Below are 24,206 nucleotides of genomic sequence, written 5' to 3'. Positions count from 1 at the left end.
GATCATAGTAACTGGCAGGTTACTCTGGATAAACGTGATGCCCCTTTTTTGCCTTTCTGTATGCCCGTGGATCACTAGGCCATTCAAAATTTTGTGCAGATGATTTGTGGAACAAGAATTGGAGACCACCTGTGTTCAAAGAAACAATGTCATGCAATCGGTTCCGTGAAATAATGCAGTATCTCAGATTCGATGTCCAAAGCACCAGAGCTGTCGTCTCGCCACTACCAAATTTGCTCTCGCTTCTGAAACCTAGTACAAGCTAATGGAAAACTGTTATTTATGTTATAATCCTGGACGAGAAATAACCGTTGATGAACAATTGTTGCCTTGTAAATCAAGATGTAGATTTATCCAGTACATGGCGAATAAACCAGACAAGTTTGGCATTAAATTCTGGCTAGCAACTGATGTAAAATCCAAATATGTTTAGAATGGTTATCCTTATCTTTGCAAGGATGAAGAACGACCAACTAATTTACAACTTGGGGAAAGTGTAGTTCTCAAATTACTGCAACCACATCTAAACTCCGGACTCAATGTCACAACGGACAACTTTTTTACTTCTGTGAAACTTCCAGATGAACTTTCTGTGAAAAAATCCACAATTCTTGGAACGATGCGTCTGAATAAGCGAGAATTACCCCCTATTGCCCCTATTGCTCGTGACACTTCTTCGGCACGATATTCATCATTTGCACTGAAAAATGGAGACAAAGCACTCACAATATATAGGTGCAAGAGCAAAAAGAATGTTGTGATTCTGAGCATGATGCACAGTAATGTGTTTGTTGACAACAGCATACACTGGTGTGCAAAAATTAAGGACGAAGTCGAAAAATTAGCATATCAGCTAAACGAAGAGGCAGAGCGGACAGAAAGACCAATCAGGAGATTAAGTAAGGTGATGTACGGTAGCACATGCGCAGATATGCAGGTAGACGTAATGGGGGAGTATCTGAGTAGTATAAAGCATGTTGTCGGTGTACGATCAGTATTTCTGGCAAAGAGATTGCACGCCGTATAGCAGTTAAAATCACACCGAGTTGCTGCCTCAGCGAGAAATGGTGAATAATCAATCTGTTAGACGACATCTGGATGCTTTTACCCGAGGTCGAATCATTGGGAAGTTGGAGGAAGGCCACAGTGTGACAAGTGTGGCTGCAGAGTTCGGAATTGCTCACAGCATCATTTCACGACTTTGGAGACAATTTCAAACTACAGGAACAGCTATCCGGGGGTATAGTAGTGGTCGTCCACGAGGAACCACACCCGCAGATGACCGGTATATTGCCTTACAGGCCAGAAGAAACAGGCGGCAGACAGCGGGAGAAATCGCTAGACACACGACACAGGCGACTGGACGACCGATATCGCATTTTACCGTGGCCAGAAGACTGCACGGTGGTGGTCTGTTTGCACGATGCCCTGTACAGTGTGTACCTCTAACGCCTGCCCATCGGAGAAGGCGTTCTCTGTGGTGCCGGGAACACCGGAATTGGAGAGACAATGAATGGGGACGAGTACTCTTTACAGATGAGAGCAGATTCAGTCTGAGTAGCGATTCTCATCGCATACTCATCTGGAGAGAGCGGGGAAGCCGCAATCATCCCTCGAACATCATTGAAAGGGACAGGTATGGAGGTGGCGGTGTTCTCATTTGGGGAGGCATCATACTTGGTAGTCGTACAGACCTTCACATCTTCGACGCAGGTTCAGTCAACGGGACCCGCTATTGTAACGAGATTCTTCTTCCATATGTGCGTCTTTTTAGAGGCGCTATGGGTCCGCAGTTCCTTTCCATGGACGACAATGCACCATGTCATCGCACAGTAGCTGCCGAACAGCTCTTAGAGAGTGAGGATATTGAACATATGGATTGGCCGGCACGATCTCCGGATCTCAATCCCATCGAGCATGTATGGGATTTTCTGGGATTTTCTAGGCAGACGCTTGGCAGCTCGTACCTTACCACCAGTAACGATTCTGGAGCTTCGATTGGCGCTGCAAGACGAATGGGCAGCAATGCCTCAACAACTCATTGACCCCCTCATTCCCAGCTGTGAAACCTGCTAGCAGTCAGGGGAGATCATATCCCCTATTAAAGACCGGATGTTTCTTGCTGGACACCCATCACAGGGGTGTTTCGGCCTTCAGTCGCATTGCGCTCCATGCTACTTTTTCAATAAAGCTTCTTTTTATCCCTCTGATTTCTCTTTTAGTAAGTGCTGCTTACATTACTCATGTCCTTATGTATTGAGGATCTTACGGTATTAAATGTGTTGATTTGGAAAGCTTTTGTACAAAGTTATATTGAAAAAACCATCTCGTCCTTAATTTTTGCACACCAGTGTAAAGAAAAAAACCGAACACTGTCACTTACTACAACAGTACAAAATATGGTGTTGATGTCGCAGATCAGATGCTGAAGAAATATAGTACAAATAGTGGAAGTCGCAGCTGGCCTGTACATGTTTTTTACAACGTCCTTGACATTGCTGCACTCAATGCTTGGATTATATTCAAAGAATCCTTGGGCACCTCTATTTCCCGTCGAAAATTTATTCTTGCACTCGTGGAAGAACTACGAGTTGGTGCACTACGCAACAGATGCCCCCACCCCAATTGCTCAAATACACACACTTAAACGAGAGAAATGTGCATTTCAAAGTTGCAAGGGACAAAACAAGGCTGTTGTCAGCTGTGAGGGATGCCAGAAACCAATTTGTGGTAAATGTGTTGCTGCCACTGTCAAGCGTTCATACTGTATCACCTGCGGTAATGTGTAACAAACTTTGGAAAACATTATGTGTTTATTCCCAATTTATTTATTTATTTATTTATTTATTTGTAATTTTTTGCATATGTTCTATTTTCCACTTTTTGCATTTGTATCTTTTGTTTGTTTTCATAGATTTTGTTTTTGTTTTTGTAATCTTACATCGAAAGATATTGTGTGCTAATTTGCACTAACTGCCCGAAAAAAATTTCTAAAGTATAAAAAATAAATAAAAACCTCTAAAAACTCTTTTATGTGGTCATTTCAGCATCATTTCAAACATTTACTGTGTTTCTACTTACATTTCTTATGAGGGTCAAATTGACCCCCAATGGTGGTTTTCTGATAGTCTGAAATTCGGCTGTTCTAGTTTTAATTTTATAATTTCTACATGCCATCTTACTAGATTTAAACTGATGACCTAATATCCAGAAAAATTCCAAATCCGGAATTGTGGAAGTCCTGACAAGAGTCCAGATCTTGGACTTTGTATATATATACAGTACAAAGTCTGATTTTTATATCTTAGTTGTGTGTGTATATATATATGTACACACTCAAGATATAAAAATGATGGAAATTTATTATCCCACTAAATTGGAACAAACTGACAATGGACCTTAAATTACTAATTTCAATCAAAACACATCTCCTCTTCACTTTGTGCCGCTTTCCTTGAAGTAGCCACAATGTGAAAACTTGCCTAGTTGCTGTGCAAGATTAAAACAAAGTGCTCTGAAATCATAAACATCCTGACCACAAAATAGGCACTCACTTTTGCTGCTTACATTTTATAGCTAAAGGACATCTCTTGCTTGGTTGCTTCTATTAATTAGTAAAAATGTAATACATTGTAATTAAACTTGCGCTCTGTGGATTGCTTTTACTGTGCTGTGCTATGGCATAGTTATCTAAAAAGTGATAAAGATATGTTAGGATTATCAAGTCATTTTGTGATTCTTCAAAAGTTCCTGTCGTGATCTACTACATAATCAATATTTTGGTGATCTAACTTCAATTCACAATGCAAAATAATTGCCGTCTTCCCTAGTCAAGCACTTGTCTAATATCAAATTATCTGCAATAAACTACATTAACACAGATAATTTAAGTATTAAAAATTAATTTTAAAAAAGAAAATTTGAATTATGCATGGTAAAATGCAATAATTCAGTATCAATATTTATTAAATTTAAATCATAATCTAAGCAAATTCAAATACCATATTCAATTTTGAAATGCTGAATTAATACAATAAAGTTATTATTCGTACTCTCTCATATTACTTACAGCCCTCATTTACTTTTTCACAACAGGTTTTTGATTTAGCAATTTTTTTGTGCCAATTCATTATTCCAAAGCTAAATATGAACCTGAACTTGTTTAGATTATGAACTGAATATATATACATACTATATAGAGATATATGTGCGTGTCAGATGCAATTTATTTGTAACAGCCTCTGAAATCTCCTTTTTTTTTTTTTTTTTTTTTTTGGTCTTATCCTAAAAGATGTAATGTGCTTATAATAAATTTTTCTAAATTCCATCATTTATAAAGTTAATTCATAATGTGATTCTTACATAACACTAATGATGTGTGTAGCCAAACAAACAGGATAATGGTTAGTGATTATGACTCCCATACCGAAAGGCCCGGATTCCGTTCTCAGAGAAGACAAGGATGTTTGTAAATGCATAGTGTCTATGTGGCATGGGGGCACTCTAAATACGCGGCAAGCAAAAAGTCCTTTTGAGAGGTTGGAGGTAGAGAAAAGGGATAAGAGGTCCTAGGACTCGAGTCAGGCTGTCACAAATATGGTGCTCAAGGCTTGCATAGATAGGTGCATTTGATTCCTTGGCACAATGAATGCTGCAGGCTTTTGCTGATCGTCGGGGAAGTAAGACTTGGTAACAACACATATGTGTAGAAAACTTTAGTTAAATCAATAACAGCAAAGTGATACAATGTTCTGCTGCTTAGAAAGTAAATAACTTTATCACTCTTAACCTCAAGTAAAAAGTCACTCTTGCCTGCATTTTGCTCATACATCATCTGCCACTTGGCTTGTATCACCTATTACAATTCTTTGAATATGAGAAAAATAAACTCATAATTAGAATAACTGGGCAGGCATTTCAAGCCTGTTAATAACTGTATATATTTCAGGAATGTTAAGCCAGAAATAAAGATGTGTTTCTACTGGTCCCATTTGACTGTTGTCATTTATGACACACTCAAATTTTTCAATACAATTTGGCAGAATTGTGAATCTGTGAAATACCTAGAAATCTAATCTAAGTATAAGTAAAATAAAATTTGAAAGTTGATTAGTAATTACTCTTTAAGTCTCTTTTCAATTTGAATATTTCCCTTTTCTAGCCTAAGAATAGTAACAGGGTTCATAGCCACATTTTAGTTGAAAAAATAAGCACCTATAAGCACTTTTCAAGCACATTTTAAGAAAAAAAATAAGCACCTGTCTAATTACATCATACACAACTGCATAACCTTAAAAATTAGACTTCTAATTTAAAATATGAGAAATAAAGTACTTATTAAGAGAGAATAAGCATTACCTCAACCATGGAAAATAATTACTGTTTTTTTTTTTTTTTTTTTTTTTTTTTTTTTTTTTTTTTTAATAATAATAATAATAATAGTTCAATTTACAGAACTAGCTTACAATGAGAGAAAGAAAAAAAAAAAAACTACGAAGAACTAAACTATATTACAAGATTTAATGATGAAATTTCAGTTCAAAATAGAGAAAATAAATAATAATAATGCATATTTATTGTATTTGCTTGGAACCTAATAATAAATACAATTTATTTTTCCACTCATATTGATATTTAAATCTAAATTCTGAACATTTTTCAAAATTTTCATTGTATATCAGTTTTCTCTTAACAGATATTGCAAGCAAAATAATTTAAGTAAAAAAGAGGAACATTTCTGAAATCAGAAGACAAAAATTTGCTTCATGCAGTCATCTTTAACAGTAAAAGCTTAACTAACTCGCATACTTGGAAATTGGCGAATATTCGGACAGTTGAGCGTAACTTGAAGGAGCGGAGGAAGGGGTAGATTGTAGCCGCTCTTTAGATTTTTCAGCTAAATAAATGCTTTAGACATTTCAATATGTGCATCATATAAAAATAAACCAATGGAACTAAAAAGTATTCTGCTTAGCAAGCACAGTAAAACTCTTTTAAGTGTTCATAAACAAATCTCGGACTGAACATCAAAATATCGCAAACATTATTGCGCAATACGTGCGTCGTAATTCTTCCCTTCCTGATATTACGCAATCGGAATCAACAAATGCCGGTATTGGGAGAATAAAGAACTAAATAACTGGGGTGGTTTTCATTCTAACTTTCAACAGACGGCGTTAAATTTCCGGAATAGAGCCATTCTTCGCTTGGGTTGGTAGACCGCAGAACTTTTAGTCCTATTCAATCCAGATTGGAAAGTGACCCCCCCCCCAAAAAAAAAGAAGGTCTGTTGCTTGTTTTGTAGCGAATTGTAACAGTTTCAATATTCAAGATTTTGCAGAGAAAGGGGAGACCTCCAAACCTTCGTACTGTATAATGTATTGGCCAAAGAAATGAAATTATTTTGACTATTCGATTACTTTCCCTTTATTTAAGCCACTCCGAATACAGGGTTGCCACTCAAACAGGAGAATGAAATTCCCTGACTTTTCCAGGTATGTTTCGGGAAAATTCCAGTCTATCCGCGTAATGTATGTTGGCTGTGCTAAGAGGTAAATTAATTATGGTATTACTTGTACTGTGTAGCAAATTCACTTAATTATTCAATAAATCCCAGAGGACATTTATTCTTAATTATTCTTGGTACACTTTGTTTGATAATTTTGTTTACTTTTCCGCTTAAAAAACTTAAGATATATACATTAAATAAAATAAATTCAGATATATACATAAAATTTAAGATATATACATTGGATAACAACTGTATGTTTTATTTAATTATTACTCATGATCATCCCCAGTTCAACACGAGGCTAATCCGGTTCTTATAAATCACAAAGCAATGCTAAAAGTTAGGTTAGATTTTAGGTAAATTTAATTTGTGTGAGGTGTATTCTTAAAAGCCACCTTAACACTTGAAAACACAAATATAATTATAATCGGAGTTGTTTTCTCCACTGAAGATTGAGATTAGAATCTGCCCAATCTGGAATAAAATAAGGCATTTTTTGCAGACATTCTGCAGCTAAACGAAAGAAAGAAATATATTTAATGATATTTTTTTACTAAATTGAGGTATTTTATATTTATTTCGCAGCATACATAAGGAAAAAATATGTGCATTAAATTTCGTGATGTCATCATACTGCTAGAAATAATTTCAGGATTATGCCAGAGAAAATTTCCTGAAATTTGGAAATATTATTTACTAATGATAAATAAATTTAGAGGGAAGAAGCAACATTAAATGATATGAATAACATAAAAATAAAGATAATTACTTAAAAATTTAATTAGAATAATCAACGATGTTTTAGCGAATATAGTTATATTTCTTGGTTATCCTAGATGATTGATTACTATTTTTTTTTTTATTTTACTGCAAAATGACAAGGTATTTATTAAAAAGAAAAGAAAAAGATTTTGCGGTAAAATCCTAGTATACGATACGGCCTTCGCATGATTTTGAAAATTGTCGCCAAGAACAAAATGACCCGTTTACTGCTCATCATCATGTCGCCAAATACCACTGTACCATACATGGAGATTATTCTCACCAAAGAATGTCTATGTAAAGTAGAAAAGTTTTCATACACGTAAATGCTATTACGCCGCTAGAAAGCGGAGAGAAAATTTGCCAAGGGATTTGACGATGGAACGGCCAGAATTTCCCTCTCCACGATGTGTACAGGAAATTGAGAAACATGTGTTAAGAAACATTCTTTGACAAAAAAGAAAACTACGAAAATCCGTTTTTAAATTATTGCGAAAAATCCAAGAAGAAAAGTTTTATCAAAAGAGCGTTTTTTCCTGGATTTTTCGCAATAATTTTAAAAATGGATTTTCGTAGATTCCCCCCCCTCAAATAACTAATCCATGAATTAATTTACTTGCACCAAAAAATATTTTCTTTTCCTTTAGAGTTTAAAGACATTTTAAACGATATTCATTTTATGAACTCTTGATAATGTGACCTTCGACACTTTCGAGCTTTGGCGACAGATATATTGCGCATGCACAGCCGTTTCCCGCTATGATGGAACCAAGCCACATCTGTTGCAGAGAGGTTTTCCTTCTTTATAATATATATTTTTTTAATTCTAACCTTCATGATACCGTATACTAGGATTAAACCCATTTTGTTTTATACGAGAACAGGTATTTTCTTTAGTTCATGCACTGCACATGCGATTCTCGAGGTTACAGGAAACCAAAAGTTGCGGGAAACTTGCTCTGTCTTTCAAAAAAGACAATCAAATTGGAGCTGCGAAAATTGGCTCTATGCCAGCAGCCCGAATGACACTCACGTGATACACAATCCGCCAAAAAAGTGATCTCTTCCAACGTCGGCGCAAAACTCGCCTTTTTTGGCGGGATCGTTGTATGAAATTCCCTGATTTTTTCAGATTTTGACTAAAACACTTAAGTTCCCTGACTTTTCCCTGAATTTTTTGGTCAATTTCCGAATTCCCTGACTTTTTCCGGTTTTCCCGGTTTTCCAGGTAGCGTGGCAACCCTGTGAATATTATTCCTTAGAAAGCTAATCTGTGTTAAAACACAACCACTTTATGAAGTTTACTACACTTCAGCAGTTACTGCAACTATGTTACTATAAACATTCATATATATGCTCATAATATAAGCATAACGATCATAATAAACACGAATATGAACTGACCAAGCAGAACGAGAATGCAAATTTTTAAGATCTTGATAAAAATTCAAACGTGTGTAATATTTGGGTAGGAGGAAAAGAATGCCGAATGTAGCGGAATTTTCTACTGCTTTTGCAATTCTTTGACCAATAGAACAACGGGCACCTGTCTGTACTCTTCGTGCACATCAAAGGTTATGTTAATGCAGAGAAAGGGGGAATAGCTATTTCCGGGAGTATGACTCACCATCTGACATTCCATATTAGGAAGAAAAGTTGCTTGTTTAGTTTCGGCTTTGGTACGGGGAAAAACAATGCGTTCATTAAAAAAAAAAAAAAAAAAAGCACTAAAAGCAAAAAAAAATAAGCACTAAAAACAAAAAAATAAGGGCTTTAAAGAAAAAGTATACACCTATAAAGGCCTTTATATTTTATTTTCAAATATAAGGACTTATAAGCACTTATAAGGACCGCTACGAACTCGGAGTAATGATCTTATAATTACTCTTTCTGAAGTGCTTCATTTCAAAATTAATTCCTGTCATGTGAATCTTACATAATGCCTATGATGCAACTGCAAAAATTAAAGGAAGGTCTTTGAACCTTCAATTGAACAATTGAATTTCAATTGATTTTTAACTAAATCAACAGCAATAAATTTAAATTATGTTGAATAATTAACAAAATTTATCAGTCTTCTAACAGAGACTGTGTGTAATAATGTAAATAAGCTGTGAATTCATTCCAAATAATCCAAAATATTAGATGTGCACACATATTTTTTAATTATTTTGTTAGTGAAGCAAAATGGATAGTATTTTTTAATATATGAAATATTATGTTTTACCACGATTTCATAAAACTACTTAGTTATTTGGTTCCTTAACATTTTGAATAATTGCTTAGTTTTCTTTTTTCTTTGGGGGCTGGAGGAGGCTAAGTTTTGAGAACTGCTGAATTTATATTTTTCTTTGCTAATAACTGAAAGTTCAAAATGATCAGAAAGAAATTTTGATGTGAATAATGATTTTTCATTTAACCTTTCAAGTACTTGAATACAGTTTGAACCATTAACAGACCACCTATTCAATAAATTATCCCTAAAATCATTACCAATAGAGTATTACTGAGAGAATTTTTTGATACAAAAACTTCACATGTATTTTTGTTTAATGAGAATAACAAGAAGCATTTCTGAAGAGTAAAAGATAAATGTAAGTGGCAATAACAGTGCTAAACTGACAAACAGTGCCAAGTGAACATATCATTATACTTTCCATGTTTAACAAACATTCCATTAATTGGCCATTTCTTACTTCTTTAATCTTCGCTTGGTTCTGTTTTTACTTCATTATGTTGTTGACACTAACTTTATTTGGGATTTAGTTCATTAACTTCCATAATAAATACGGAAACTTAGTTTATTTAAAGAAGCTGTGGGAGACCGAAACCTTCACAGTGGCCTAAAGACCATTACATTCCAAATAAAAAGTACATTTGCCCAGTGGATATTACACAAACTGCACTATAAAAAACCATAATTAGCAGATATACCCAAAGCATTTAACTAAACCAGAAACTTATTAGTTCAAAAGTGAGATATGTGGAAGGATTTTAGCTAGCAGTTAACATAAAATTTTAATTACACAGTAAAAAACAGTAGCTATCCATATAGTGAAGTTCTAAAAATGCTATCAAAACAATTTTTGTTACATAATTCTCTTTCTGGCAATATTACAATAGCCATATATTTCCGATTTTTTAAAATTATGCTCCTCTTAGGGTAAAGTCAAATTCTAGAAAGAATTGTGCCTAGTAAAAATACATATGCTTAAATACAAATGATACAGCTTTAAAAATAAAAAAAAGGCCTATTATCTGAGATACCGTAAACGTTTTACTAGTTGTAACCCATTTTATTTTTGGATCTACTTGTTTAATATTAGGAGCTGAATTCCAAACAAACCACAACGAAATTTTAATGTCGAAAATAAAAAAACGGATAATTTTTTTTAAGAAAATTATTTTGAAATTCCATAAGACTTCTGAATATCTTCTTTCCTTTATTAAATTCCTTATTAATATCTTTTAAAAATTTATTTTGGATTTTCAACTCTCCAGCCTAGTGTTGCCAAGCCCTTGGTGAGCAAACCCCGAAATGTCGCCAAGGCTTCCCACTAAAATCACCAACAGGTTCTCCTTGAAAGTTAAAAGAAATAATATTTCAATCTTTACAGCTTCTAGCCACAGATGGGGTCAATGTGGATCAAGGGGTCATTAGCAAAATATGCACTGGATATTAATCAGCAAAATCAAGATCACACTGGTTGCAAAAAAAAAAAAAAATTAATAAAATTGATAACTAAGTATTTATTGACATACAGTTGTGTCACACAGTACGGAAATATACATGGGGGGAAGTATGCAAAAATTACTTAATTTTTAAAATCAACATTTTTTAATACTTAAATTTATATGCAGTTAGTGCAATATAAGAAGGTAAAATGCAAGAAATCAACAAAAATATGAAAAAACAAAACTAGACTAAAAAAACAAGAAACATGCTGAATATTTTTTAACACGGTGATTTAAAAATCAAGTAATTTCATGGCACATATTAAAAAAATTACATCGACACATCAGGGGCAGCAATCACATTAATTAAAACTGAACTTCCATATTATCTGTGATTTTGTTTCTGAAAACCTCTTTATATTTGTAAACTTAATAATACAAAAATAATTAAACATAAATCTAATAAGCCACTCTTTTAAATTCTTTTTACTTATTCTTAATCTAATTGCCACTTTAAGTTATGTGTAATTATATGTAGTATGATTATATTGCATATTGTATATTATCGAGAAAAACGCAAGGGGATTGATGAAGAAAACCATTCCTTAAAAAGAGCATGATGCAAGAAAATATCGGGAATTCCTGATCTAGACAAGCAGTGTTCAAGGATGACCTACATTCTGTCATATCGTCATCCATACAATTAAATGCACTTTCATTAGTAGGTCCATTGAAACAAGCTAAATCAACACACTGCTTGTTGTGATTTTCTAAATCCATGGTACAATTCAGCAATCTGGTGCATTTCTGCAATGTTTCCCGAAAGATTACTACTCTAGTAGATGATAAGCAGAAAAAGGCACTAAAAAACAGGGTTGCCACTCAAACAGGGGAATTAAATTCCCTGACTTTTTTATGTTTTCCAAGTGCGTCTTAAGAAAATTCCAGTATATCCGTGCAGTGCATGTTGTTTGGGCTGAGAGGTAAATAAATTATGGTACCACTTGAAAACACACAAATTTGCCAGTTATAGATGACTTTTATACACATATATATAATTAATATATATACATATAATCCCCCCAAAATTACTATTATAACTATAATAGGAGTTGTTTTCTCGACTGAAGACTGAGATTATAATCTGCCCAATCTGGATTAAAAAATATCTTTTTTTTGGGGGGGGCAGACATTTTGCAGCTAAATGAAAGAAATCTATTTAATGGTATTTTTTAAAAAAATTCAGGTATTTAATATTTATTTAGCAGCATACATAAGCAAAAAAATATGTGCATTAAATTTTTTGACGGTACGGCATCATACTGCTAGAATTAGTTTCAGGATTATCCCAGAAAAAACTGCCTGAAATTTGAAAGTATTATTAAGTAATAATAAATAAATTTAAAAGCAAGCATTAAAATAAAATTAATTACTTAAAGATTAAAAACTGAATTACAGTAACTGATAATATTATGGAGAATATAGTTATATTAAATGGTTAGCCTAGATGAATAATTACGATTTTTTTATTTTACTGCAAAATGACAAATAAGGCATTTATAATGGGAAGGTATTATTTTCTTTCACCATATATAGTGTATATGCAGTGCAAGTTGAAAGAATCAAGTCTCAAGAATTGAGTCTCTCGATTCTTGAGATAACTGGAAACTAAAGCTGATGAAAACTTGCTTTACCTTTCCAAAAGACAATCTGATTGGAGCTGCGAAAATTGGCTCTACACCAGCTGCTTGAATAACGCTAACGTGACACATAATGCACCAAGAAAGTGATTGCTTCCAATAATGGCCGGGGGGGAATCGCTTTTTATAACGGGGGATTGCCATCATAAAATTCCCCGACTCTTCTAGATTTTGACTGAAATATTTGAATTCTCCGATTTTTTGCTCAATTTTCGAATTCCCTGACTTTTCCCAATTTTCCAGGCAGCGTAGCAACCCTGTAATTAGTACACTCCAAAAAAAGAGTAAGATTTTTCACTTACCTCAATCTTGCAACATCTTTCACCATTGGCAAACACAGCTTGATGATAACTCACAGGAGACAAATGCATGATAAATTCATACAAATCCTCGTAATTCTCAGAATGCTGTAAATGCTCAGATGACTCTGGTTAAAACATGAACCTCAAACATGCAGTTTCACACGCCCTTACTTTTGTTAATACCATTCAAATCAGTTTGTCTCTTTTACATAAATATATACAGTTATCACATTTCGTACATGCAGACACAATCACATCCATTTTCATATACCAGTCTAATACAGCTTTATTCCCTTGCATCACCACACTAAGCAAATACAAACATTATGACTGGTCTGAGTTAAATCCTTAATATATAAAAATGGCAATAACCATGTCTCAAATATAACTCAAACTGCTATGTTATTTTAAGCATCTCTCTTCACCAAATGGCCAAACAAGAAACATGTTGATTATTAATCAAGGATCACCCCACTCCCCCACCTCTTCCCATCTCTGGAACTGGTCAAGAAATTTTTAATCATCATAATTCCCAAACTCATAGACCTTACCAGTTCATGGATGTGTACTCTCTGAATTTTTCCTCCTCCAGCATTATAAGCCCAACTTCAGATGACTTTCTAGTTCAGAATATTAGATATCCAAAATTAGCAAAACTTAATGCACGGGCAAAGGGTATCATCATCAACAGTATTTCACCCTAATTTGTCATCCAGGTATTGTCGTCAACAGCATTTCAACCAAATTTGAAAATTCCAGATTTGACAGAATAAAATATCCTGAATTCGAACTATATCTAAATCACAATCATCTCTGATAAGCATAGTTTTTTACACTTGCCTTTGCACAGCTCACATTTAAACCCTCACAATGATAAGTTGCAATTCTATGAATATTTGAAAAGTATACTTAGTAAAATTAAGAAAGAATCAGCCAGCATCTTACAACAGTTTTAGATGTGTATGCTCATGAGACTGCTGAACCAAGAGTAATGAACTGTTTAAACTGATGACCACATTTCCACTGTAACAATCCAGCTGTAATCGTCATTATCTATGAGACTGAGGTGAAAATTCCCTGGTAGGAGCTTCTCACACAAATGCTGAGAATTGAATTTAATTGCAATAATAATTTTTAGTCTTTATTAGAAAATAATGATGAGAGTTAAATGGTTACAATGAAGATGCAAGCTCTGCCAGTTGAAACACTTCTTTAACATTCAAAGATACGTAATTAAATTAATACAAGATGCAGGTCCACCATTTCATAATTATCCGTGTATTTTTCATGCATTATTAGAAATAAATGGCAACAGAAGGGAGGTGACAGATGACACAACTCTGTTTAATTTTGTTTAATTCTAATTGGATAAAAGACCTTACTTATGTTGTTATGTAAAAGTGTGCATGATTAGCATGACAAAAATCACATGACAGGATATCTGAATACGGAAAAGCAAATGAAAGCCTAAGAGAAGAGACATTCTAAGGGAAATTGGCTGGTAACCAGGCTACGCATTTGAAAACCATAAAAATACCCATGCAGCCAGGCCATTTGCCAGGAGTCTGAGCTACAACTATTCAAAAATTTTAACCTCTCAGCCATTTGGGATCGTAACAGGAATGACTTTTTGAATGATGCACTTGAAATAATTTTTATTAGCATATTACTGTTTTTAGAATATAAAAGGAAAATAACCAAAAGAAAAAAGAAACTTGAGGAGTCATGACAAATTACAATTTTATTTTACATATATTTAAACCTACATATAAAATTAAGCAAAGAACTTACAGGTAAATTTGATTCTATCTCCTCCAAATTGAATGGCTTTTTTTTCTTTTTCTTTTTTTTCAAACCAGAGAAATCATCTAAGTCAAGAACTGAATCTGAAAACAATTAAATGTTAATAGCAGCAAGAAACAATGTAGTCTTCAGTCACCATATAACAATCATACATATCTAAAAGTTTCTCTAAAAAGGGAACAGCATTAATGAATAAGCAAAATACACTTGTTTCCAAAAATTAAGGAAAATTTACAAAAATAGGGATAATTGGTTCAAAAATAAGCCCATCCACATAAAATTTTAATACGTTCTCAAATAAGAATTGCTGAGTACAACTGCAGTATGCAAATTAGTGGCACTGCAACTGAAATATGTCATCTATTGAGGAGCATAAAATTGTCTGTTTCAGAGCAAGCCTGCAGATTTCGCTGCGATACTGAGATAAGAAATCTGGGACAGCCAATTTGTAACAATGACCTCCAGGCATCATTTGCCCAAAGAACTGCGATGGAGAGTTATTGGGAGACTAGAGGCAGGACAAAGACTGACATAAGTGGCCAGATGGTTAAAAGTGAGTCTGTCTGTGGTTCAGAGACTACGGCTACAATTTCTAACCACAGATTCGGCATCCAGAAGGTTCAGCCAAGGATGGCCAACCACTATGACAAGGGCTGATAACTGATCTTTGTTGTAATGCACACAAAGGAATAGAATCACTCCTCGGACTCAACTCAGATCTTCCCTTGCTGCAGACACAAGAAGTTTGATGTCAACATCAATCATGAGTTGGCCAGCTATTTGAATGCCATTTACGTCACATCATAGAAGGGAAAGTTTGAGGTGGGTATATCAACATATCCACTGGACGGCTGGCTGAACATTGGCGGTTTGTCCTCTGACAAGTCCAAGTTCAGTCTCAAAAGAGATAGTAGGTGTTATTTGATTTGGAGAGAACACGAAACCCATTATCGTCCATCAAACATTCTTGAAAGATATGCATACAGGAAGCAGTGTCTGTCTTTGGGATAGTATCTCTTTGGGTGGTCGCACAGACCTTCATAGCAATAGATGATTTCCTGTTACAGAACGACAATGCTAAACCACACAAGGTTCACATCATGGATGATTATTTTAAGCAGCAAACAATTCAGCGCATGGAGTGGCCACCTTAATCACCAGACCTGAATCCTATAGAGCATGTTTGGGATGCTTTAGGTAGACACATAGCTGCTCTCAATCCTTCTATCACACTCTTGCCATGCTTGCAAGAGTGTGGATTTGTTCCGGATATAATAAATATATTTATTATACTTATAAATTTTTAACAGTATACCTAAATTAATACAATTCAGGCTTAATTGTCTCAATGCACGACAGAAGCAATATAAAATTTAACGAAACAACTTGTCATTAGTCACCAAGCTCATGATGCATAGCCAAATATGTATAGTGAAGGATAGCTAAATTTGATGATGATTGCTGCTAATTTTAAAGGTTTTCTGATATCGCAAAACAAAGGTGAAATTTTCCAGTAAACGGATTTTGTGTAGAAATGTGGAGAAGCGGTACTAAATGAAGATGATATAAGAGGTTTTTCATTGTGATGAAAATGCTTCTCAATGATCAATCAGTTAATGAATGGCAAAATCTCTAGTATGGTTTTAGATCCAGAAAACAGAGAACTTAGTGAAAACGAGAAAATTTTGATTAACAAGTTAGTCGGAATTCTCGAAACAGCAGTTACAGGACTTCAACAATGAAACTAAACAAGAGATCATGTCTGTCTACAGAATTAAAGAGAAAGTATTAGCATAAAAAACAAAGCACCTTAAATAACTCACATTTAAAGAAATGTTTAGTAAGGTAAATAAATAAATATTAAGCTCTATTTTTTTTTTAATTTTGTTACCCTTTAGATCATAAATGCTTCATTATTTCATAAAGCACAATTTCATATTTTTAATTTTAAAATTTCTACATGCCATTCTACTAGATTTAAACTGATGATCTAATATCCGGAAAAATTCCACTTCCAAAATCGACGAAGTCCCGACGAGTCCAGATTTCAGATTTTGTACCGTATATATGATTTTTTGAGTTCAGTAAAGAGAACCGGCATAATATTCATAAATTTTCAATTAGTTTGCAAATTAGTTTTGGACATTAAAATACAAACTCTCCTTCTTCAGCTGCAGAAGTGCAATAAAAGTGAAGCCAGTGACAAAATAACATAAGGCCATAAGAATGAGAGGAAGTAAGTCAAGCTACTGGCAGCATCTATTGATAAAAATCAAAACAATTTTGAAATAATTTCCTTCAAAGCTGAGAGTGCAGACAGATTGAAATTGGGATCATTAACTAAAACAGAAAGAATTTTATAAATGTGAACAGAATCCTCGTTTTCCAAACACACCATGATCAGCTCTTGATCAAAAACTAAATTACTTAAAAGCAGTTGCCATTGACAGAGGCTTTTCACCCACCATTACTGACAACAATGGGTTAAAAAATTCCCAGCTCAAAAGATCACACACATGCCCTTTTTGTTGTAGGAGATTTTAAGAATTCTATTCTCATTCCTTTCTTTGCACATATTTTACAACTTTCGGTTTGTTTTTCCTTCCATCAATAAAATTTTCAGTTCCATACTTAACCTGGCATTAGTCACGCAAGAAAAACAAACAGGACTGCTCGCGCTGGGTATGACATACCCAGGGCAGTTTCTTCCCCTCTTTTACCACTAAATCTGCACAAAATCTAAAACAACAAAAACAGAGAAGAGAAAACATATTTTAAAACATATATTAAAATTTTTACCTTTAATTTGCACATTTCCAGCAGATGCATGCCATATGTTCCATGCATACATGTTTTACACATTTTTTAAAGGCTAAGTTAGTTTTTCTGTCTTCTTTTTTTTGACCCTGCATAAAGCACATCTTTTATATGCTGTCTTTACTTTCTTAGCAGGGGTTGCAACGGCCTCATTGTTGCCCAGTTTTACTTTTAGACTTTGTGGGAACATTGCTTATTGACTTCTTACAATCTCTTATCAACTGAAATGGTGATGTTTTCAGAAATGAACGTCAGGTTGATGCTCAGTAGGTAGTTTCTTTGTTGATAGCAAAATTATCCGTGCATTTATTGCAGCAACGTTCAACATGGAATAAAAAAAATAGCCATACGGGAACGACTTGTTTTTTTAGCCATTGAATACGTTGCAGCCATTTCATCCAGAACATCAAATGCATCTTTAGCACATTGCTATTTTGGAGTGTATTAAAAAACAATACAGTCAAAAGTCTTTAATCCGGACGTCCATAATCCAGAATGATCTATAATCCGGACTTCAAAGCTACAAACTTTCTGCGCATGCGTAAACGCATAATGTGTTTACGCATGCGCATAATACCTTTACGCATGCGCATTTAATGTATACTGGATGATATAAGCTAGGTTAAAATTATCTAATTATCTATTTCAGTTAATGTTGCAGATTGCATTGTTTCTTAATCTTCTAAGTGGATCCGGCTTAATATTTTTTGCAGACTGTTAGAGCAATTTTATAAAAGAAGCTTGAATTTTCAATTATGTCAAAAGGAACTTCTGATTCTGGAGCTGCCAAAGGATCTACAAAGTAAAAGCATGTTTCGATGTCCATCAAACAAAAAAGTGGAATTGCTGCAAAAAATGGATAAAGACATATCCTTTGTTTCTCTAACCATTCCGAAATCTGTTTATCAATTTCACGCTGCTCTGAGCGGGGAGGGGGGGGACGACGTCGCAGCGCGCAATGAACTGGAAGTTGATCTGTCAGCACTATCGTTATCTTCAGGGCAGATGTTTTTATTTTATTCGGCTTATAATTCCTTACTAAATGTAGTATTTCATGTCGATGTACTCCATCTTTGATGTGATTTAAATCAAATTCCTCGTCATTATAAATATCACGAATACAAATCAAATAGTTTTTTGGTTGCAATTTTCTAATTTCGGTTATGCGTAAGGTATGCTTTACGCATGCGCGCGTTGAAAGAAATGTTTAATAAAGTAAACAAATAAATATTAAGCTTCTTTTTTTGTAAATTTTGATACCCTTTAGATCATAATTGCTTATTATTTTATAAATTACAGTTTCAGATTTTTAATTTTATAATTTCTGCATGCCATCTTACCAGATTTAAACTGATGATCTATAATCCGGAAAAATCGATAATCCGGAATCGCCGAAGTCCTGACGAGTCCGGATTAAAGACTTTTCACTGTACTGTAAAACTGGTTTATTTACTAAGATATCTTTTAGTCTTCTAAATGCTTTTTCATGTGTTGCATTCCAGTTCCAGATAACTTGTTTTTTCAACAAATCTCTTAGACATGATGTCAATTCTGATACATTAGGTATAAATCTAGAAACATATGTAATCATTCCTAGGAAATTTTCTAATTCTTTCACATTTTTTGGTGGTTTTATATCTAGAATAGCCTTAATTTTGTCTTCATCTGGTTTTAAACCATCTTTAGAAAATATATGTCCCATATATATCACTTCATTCAGCCCAAATTTACATTTATTTAAATTAAATTTAACATTATTTTCTCTGGCTCTGTCCAACAACTTCTTTAATCTTAAATCATGTTCTTTTTTATCTTTACCCCAAACTAATAAGTCATCTATATATATTTGAACTCCTTCTAAATCACTAAAGATTTCAGAAAAACTTCTATGGAAAACTTCTGGTGATGAACTTAGTCCATATGGCAACCTCAAAAAACAATATCTACCAAACGGAGTGTTAAACGTAGTAAATTCACTACTTGAATCTGACAGTTTAATTTGCCAAAATGCTTTGTTTGCATCTAAAATACTAAAGACCTTTGCATTTGTCATTTGAGATGAAATTTCTTCAAAGGTTGGTATGTAATAATGTTCTCTCAGTATATTTTGGTTAAGGTGCTGAGGATCTAAACACACTCTTAAATTACCATCCTTTTTCCTTACTACCACGAATGAATTCACGAATTCTGTTGGTTGTTTACCTTTCTTTATATTACCATCTTTTACCATTCTTGCTAATTCCTTTTTTAATGGATTTAATAAGCTAAGTGGAATTTTCCTACAGGGCTCTATTTTACCAACAGCTCCTGGTTTTAATTTAATATGATATGTATATCCAGTTAAATTCCCAGTTCCTTTAAAGAAATCTTGATATCCTTTTAAAGATTCTGGCAACTTTTCATTGGAATCAGGATTTACTGTACAAATCCTTTGAATTAGGTTTAATTTTTGCAATGTAGGTAAACCTAAAATAGCTGGAACAGTTTTATCACATGCTATGACTTGAAATTCTACTTCATCCTTGTCCCCTTTCGATGTTTTACATAATAATTTACATTTTCCGACTACATCAATTGTAGTACCATTGTAATTATTTAAAGTGACTTTTGATTTAGTCAAACATTTCTCTCTTAAATGTAATTGTTTAAATTTAGGCAATGGTAGCACATTACACTGAGCTCCAGTATCCAACTTAACAAATAAATATTTAGATATGTTTACTTTTAGTTTTTCAAACCATTCTGTTTTATTTTTAGAAAATGGATTTGTATCTTCTACTGACCCTAAAATATATTCATTACCATTATTATGTAACTCATGCTCTAAATTATTCTGTACAACATTAACATTTTTATAAGTGCACATTTTAGAAAAGTGATTTTTCTTTTTACAGTACAAGCAAATCTTATTATAAGCAGGACAGTTGTATAACTTATGAAGAGTTCCACATTTTCTACATGGTTTTGGATTATTGTACTTATTTCCTTGATAGTTTGAAGAAGATTTAGTACTTTGTTGCTTTTGTTTTACATGATAGTCTTTCTTACAAGGCTGACTTTTTTCCACTGAAGGTGGAAATTTATTACTTTTGATCGCTTCTATTTTATTTTCTTCAGTTAAAGTTTTCAACTGAAGTTCTGCTAATTCAGAAGCTTTACACATTTTAATACATTTCTCCAATGTTAACTGACCTTCCTTTAATAATCTATCTTTGAGATTTTTATTTAGAATTCCACTTACTATTCTATCTCTTATTAAACTAGCTTTTAATTCTCCACATCCACAGTTGCTACGTAATTTCTTTAAATCGGTTAAGAAATCATCAAACAATTCACCTACATGTTGTGTTTGACAGAAAAATATATGTCTATCAACACTTTCGTTTGCTTTCGGTATGCAAAAATTTTCGAAAGCTTCAATTACTTTTTTAACATCCTTCTTATCTTCTTCACTTAAAATTAAAAGTATTAAAATTTTCAAGTGCTTCTTCACCAATAATATGCAATAAAATAGCTACTTTAATTTCAGGTGATTTAGTAGTACCACCAGACGCTAACATATAAATTTGGAATTTTTGTTTCCATTTCTTCCAATTTTCATTTAAATTACCTTCAAAACTTAGATTACTTGGTGGCTTTAATCCATCCATATTTAATTTAGGACTTTAAATAGTTTATATATACGTATTTTTAGCCACTTCCAATAAAAGTAAACAACGCACTTACCAGCGATGTAAGTTTCGATTTCACTGTAAACAATTTTCCATCATGTTTTTGTTTAGAATAACTTTACGGACGCTGCATGGTTCTTCAAAAAAGATTTTCTTTTTTAATCAACGAAGGGCTGCGCCATCTTTTGTATTTTTATATATGTTGGGTATGTGCTCAGTGATGATTACAAGATTTACACAAACATAGATTATTCTACATTGCTCATCCATTATTCTATATTAAAGTTATGATTAAAGATGATAATAGACACAGTTACAGTTACATATATAACAATTTCCCCCCTTCCTTATGATGAAAGATAATAGCTGTATTTTTTGTGATAACCTACTTGATAGTAAAGATTTCGAAGCATACCCTATCTCATTAACTGCTTAACAACTGCACCCGAGATATCTCGGAATAGATGCTGTTTCAATTTTCCTATGAACGAGTCAACTCCATTGAAAATTTTATGGATAATGAATCCATCGCCTGTAATATAGCATGGCAATTGACACTCTGCCACATACGTTTTCTTACCTGTGGGAGGGGTCAAAGTGGCTTTGTGATTGGTTCCTCCATGATCCTGAGCTGTAGTCGGCAACGTGGCCACATTATAAATGAACTGTAAATTCAGTCTGTTTTGTTATTCAATGCAGATTACCAGATTATCACGCTATTGCAGGCTGTGATGTGCCGCTATGTGTTACACTATGTTTCAGACTGCAGCATACTGTCGATGACATTTATGAGTCGTAAAATGTATTCACTTAATTTTTGCTTTAGCTTTTATTACCTTGACTACAGTTTTGTATAACTTTTGGCTAGATTTTTTTTGGCTGCTTCATTGAAGCATGATTTAAGTCGGGTAATGCCATGAATCATAATAAATGTCTTGTTTCCCCCCTCAAAGTGTTTTTTTTTTTTTCCTCTCACCTTACAAGGCTACATCTAGTGAGCTTATATCTGTAGATAATAAAAATGTTATAAAAAATCAGGGATTCTCAGCATAATGTTTAATATAAATTCAGTCATTAAGCAGTTAAATGGAGAAAAAATAACATTAAGCATAAAGGACCTCAAGACCATAAAAATCTTTCACCTGAACATATTGCTAAAACATGCAAACAGTTTATATGTTATTAATATTGCTAAAATATGCAAACAGTTTATATGTTATTAATTTAGAAGTCAAACAGCAAAAAAATAGCGTTATATTTGCAAATTTTCGCAGGACTAATTTTGATGGTTTTACTGAATCATGAGCTGCCGAAGTGCAAATGAATGAGATAAGATATAGTGATTAGATAAGATAAGGATGGCTGGACAGAATTTAAGCTACTGGAGCCATCTATTGATGAAACAAGAACTAAAACATAATTTCCTTAAAAGCTGAAGGGTAAGATGTATTAAAATTAGGGTCGTTAACTAGATGAATGTGAAATACTTTTAGGAAATCTAATTCACCGATGGAAGATGTTTTTTCAATAATTTTCGCTGCAGAAAAATGTGATTTTCGGACACGACAATGCTGGGCAATGGAGGACTTCTGTGTTTCCTTTTTTCTAACATATGCCTCATGTTCCTTAACGGGAAATTTTAAGTCTGTCGTAGTTTGACCAATTAAATTCAAATTCTTGTCTCACCTAAGTATTGTCTCTTTTAAGTATACACTCCTGTGCATATGGTAATCACATACAGTTTCTCCCTGATCACTGCTGCAGAAAGAAACTTGGGGAAGAAGCAATAGTACTAGAAATCTTGCAGGCAACTACACCGGGACAACAAATGTATTTTACAGAGGTACGTCTCATGACAGTTAAAGTCAGTGCATTAGGAAAACAAACAAGAAAAGTGGTAGCACTTCTTGATTGCAGCTCACGAAAGTTGTCATGGTTTGAAATCTGTGATGGAGGAATAAAGATCAATTCTGCTTTTAAAGCAAATGTGGCTCATACTAGGGGCTAAAACTGAAAGTACATAAATTATATAGAATCAAATCAATGCTGTTTCAGTACTTAGCTAAGACAAGAATTTGAATTTGAGTTTTTGGATCGGGAAGCAATATGTAGAAATATAGCATGTATTTCTAGGGGACATATTTTAGAACTTATGTGTGACAAAGTTATGGTTATCAGATGCAGGACCAGGTTGCCCGAAAATAGAACTGTTAATTGTCGGTGATGTTTGTGGTACAGTTCTTAAAGGGAAAATCAACAGCTGTTTAGGATTTGACTGTAGGCGATGCTGCATTGGAATGGAGTGTTTGTGGTTGACTTGAGTATTCCAACCAAATGTTAGAGACATATCTACTTTGAATGCCAGTCTGGGACTAAAATGTATTCAGTCTGTGGACTTTAGAGACAATAGATATTTCAGATTCTGGGGAAAATTCTGCAAAATCCGAGGAAGGTGATATTGCATTATAGGATCTAGTTGGTTTAGCTATAAAAAAAATGTGATCCTTCCAATTTCTTGCACAGGGTTGAACAAAATCAGGGAAGGGTGTAAAAGATTCTTTCATTTAATACAAACTATACAAGGCACGGACTTCATGTGCTTGCATAAATCATTGATCACTTTGCGAGATTACACAATTTAAACTAACAGGTTGACTCAGAAACTGACACCGGCAGTATACTAACTGGATGGCAGGAATGCGTAGCCACTGTTAAGATTAATAGCTGGTAAAAACTAACAAACGTGCACTCACAATAATGAAGTCATGCTCTGTCTAATGTTTTCGCTCCAACAGTTTAAATACTGTTTACTCTACTTCATTTACATCTTGGCAGGGAAATACAAGGGCAAATAAGAGGGAGGGAACTTGCACTCTAAAAAGGGCAGGGTGATAAATATCTATCAGGCTTTAACGTTCACTAGACCTTGATGAAATTCGTGGCAGTTTCAAGAAATTAAGATAGC

The 24,206-nt window shown here is 33.8% G+C and overlaps 1 protein-coding gene across 2 annotated transcripts in view; it reads right to left on the bottom strand.

Moving 5' to 3' along the window:
• Positions 1 to 24,206, bottom strand: part of LOC118199402 (eukaryotic translation initiation factor 2 subunit 2-like) — a 187,904-nt gene that overhangs the window by 97,949 nt on the left and 65,749 nt on the right. For both annotated transcript variants that reach the window (XR_015038742.1, XM_085808454.1), the window contains exon 3: positions 14,742 to 14,836. Coding sequence is in view for 1 of the 2 variants with exons in the window: in XM_085808454.1 (XP_085664580.1) it covers positions 14,742 to 14,836 (95 nt within the window). In the remaining variant the exon portion in view is untranslated. The remainder of the gene's footprint in view (positions 1 to 14,741; positions 14,837 to 24,206) is intronic.

The sequence above is a fragment of the Stegodyphus dumicola genome, chromosome X1 (genome assembly GCF_044657685.1).
Source record: "Stegodyphus dumicola isolate Sdum_Otavi_A_Nest chromosome X1, ASM4465768v1".
Lineage (NCBI taxonomy): Eukaryota > Metazoa > Arthropoda > Arachnida > Araneae > Eresidae > Stegodyphus > Stegodyphus dumicola.
The sequence above is the reverse complement of the archived record's forward strand: the minus strand, read 5'-3'. Positions and strand labels throughout refer to the sequence as shown.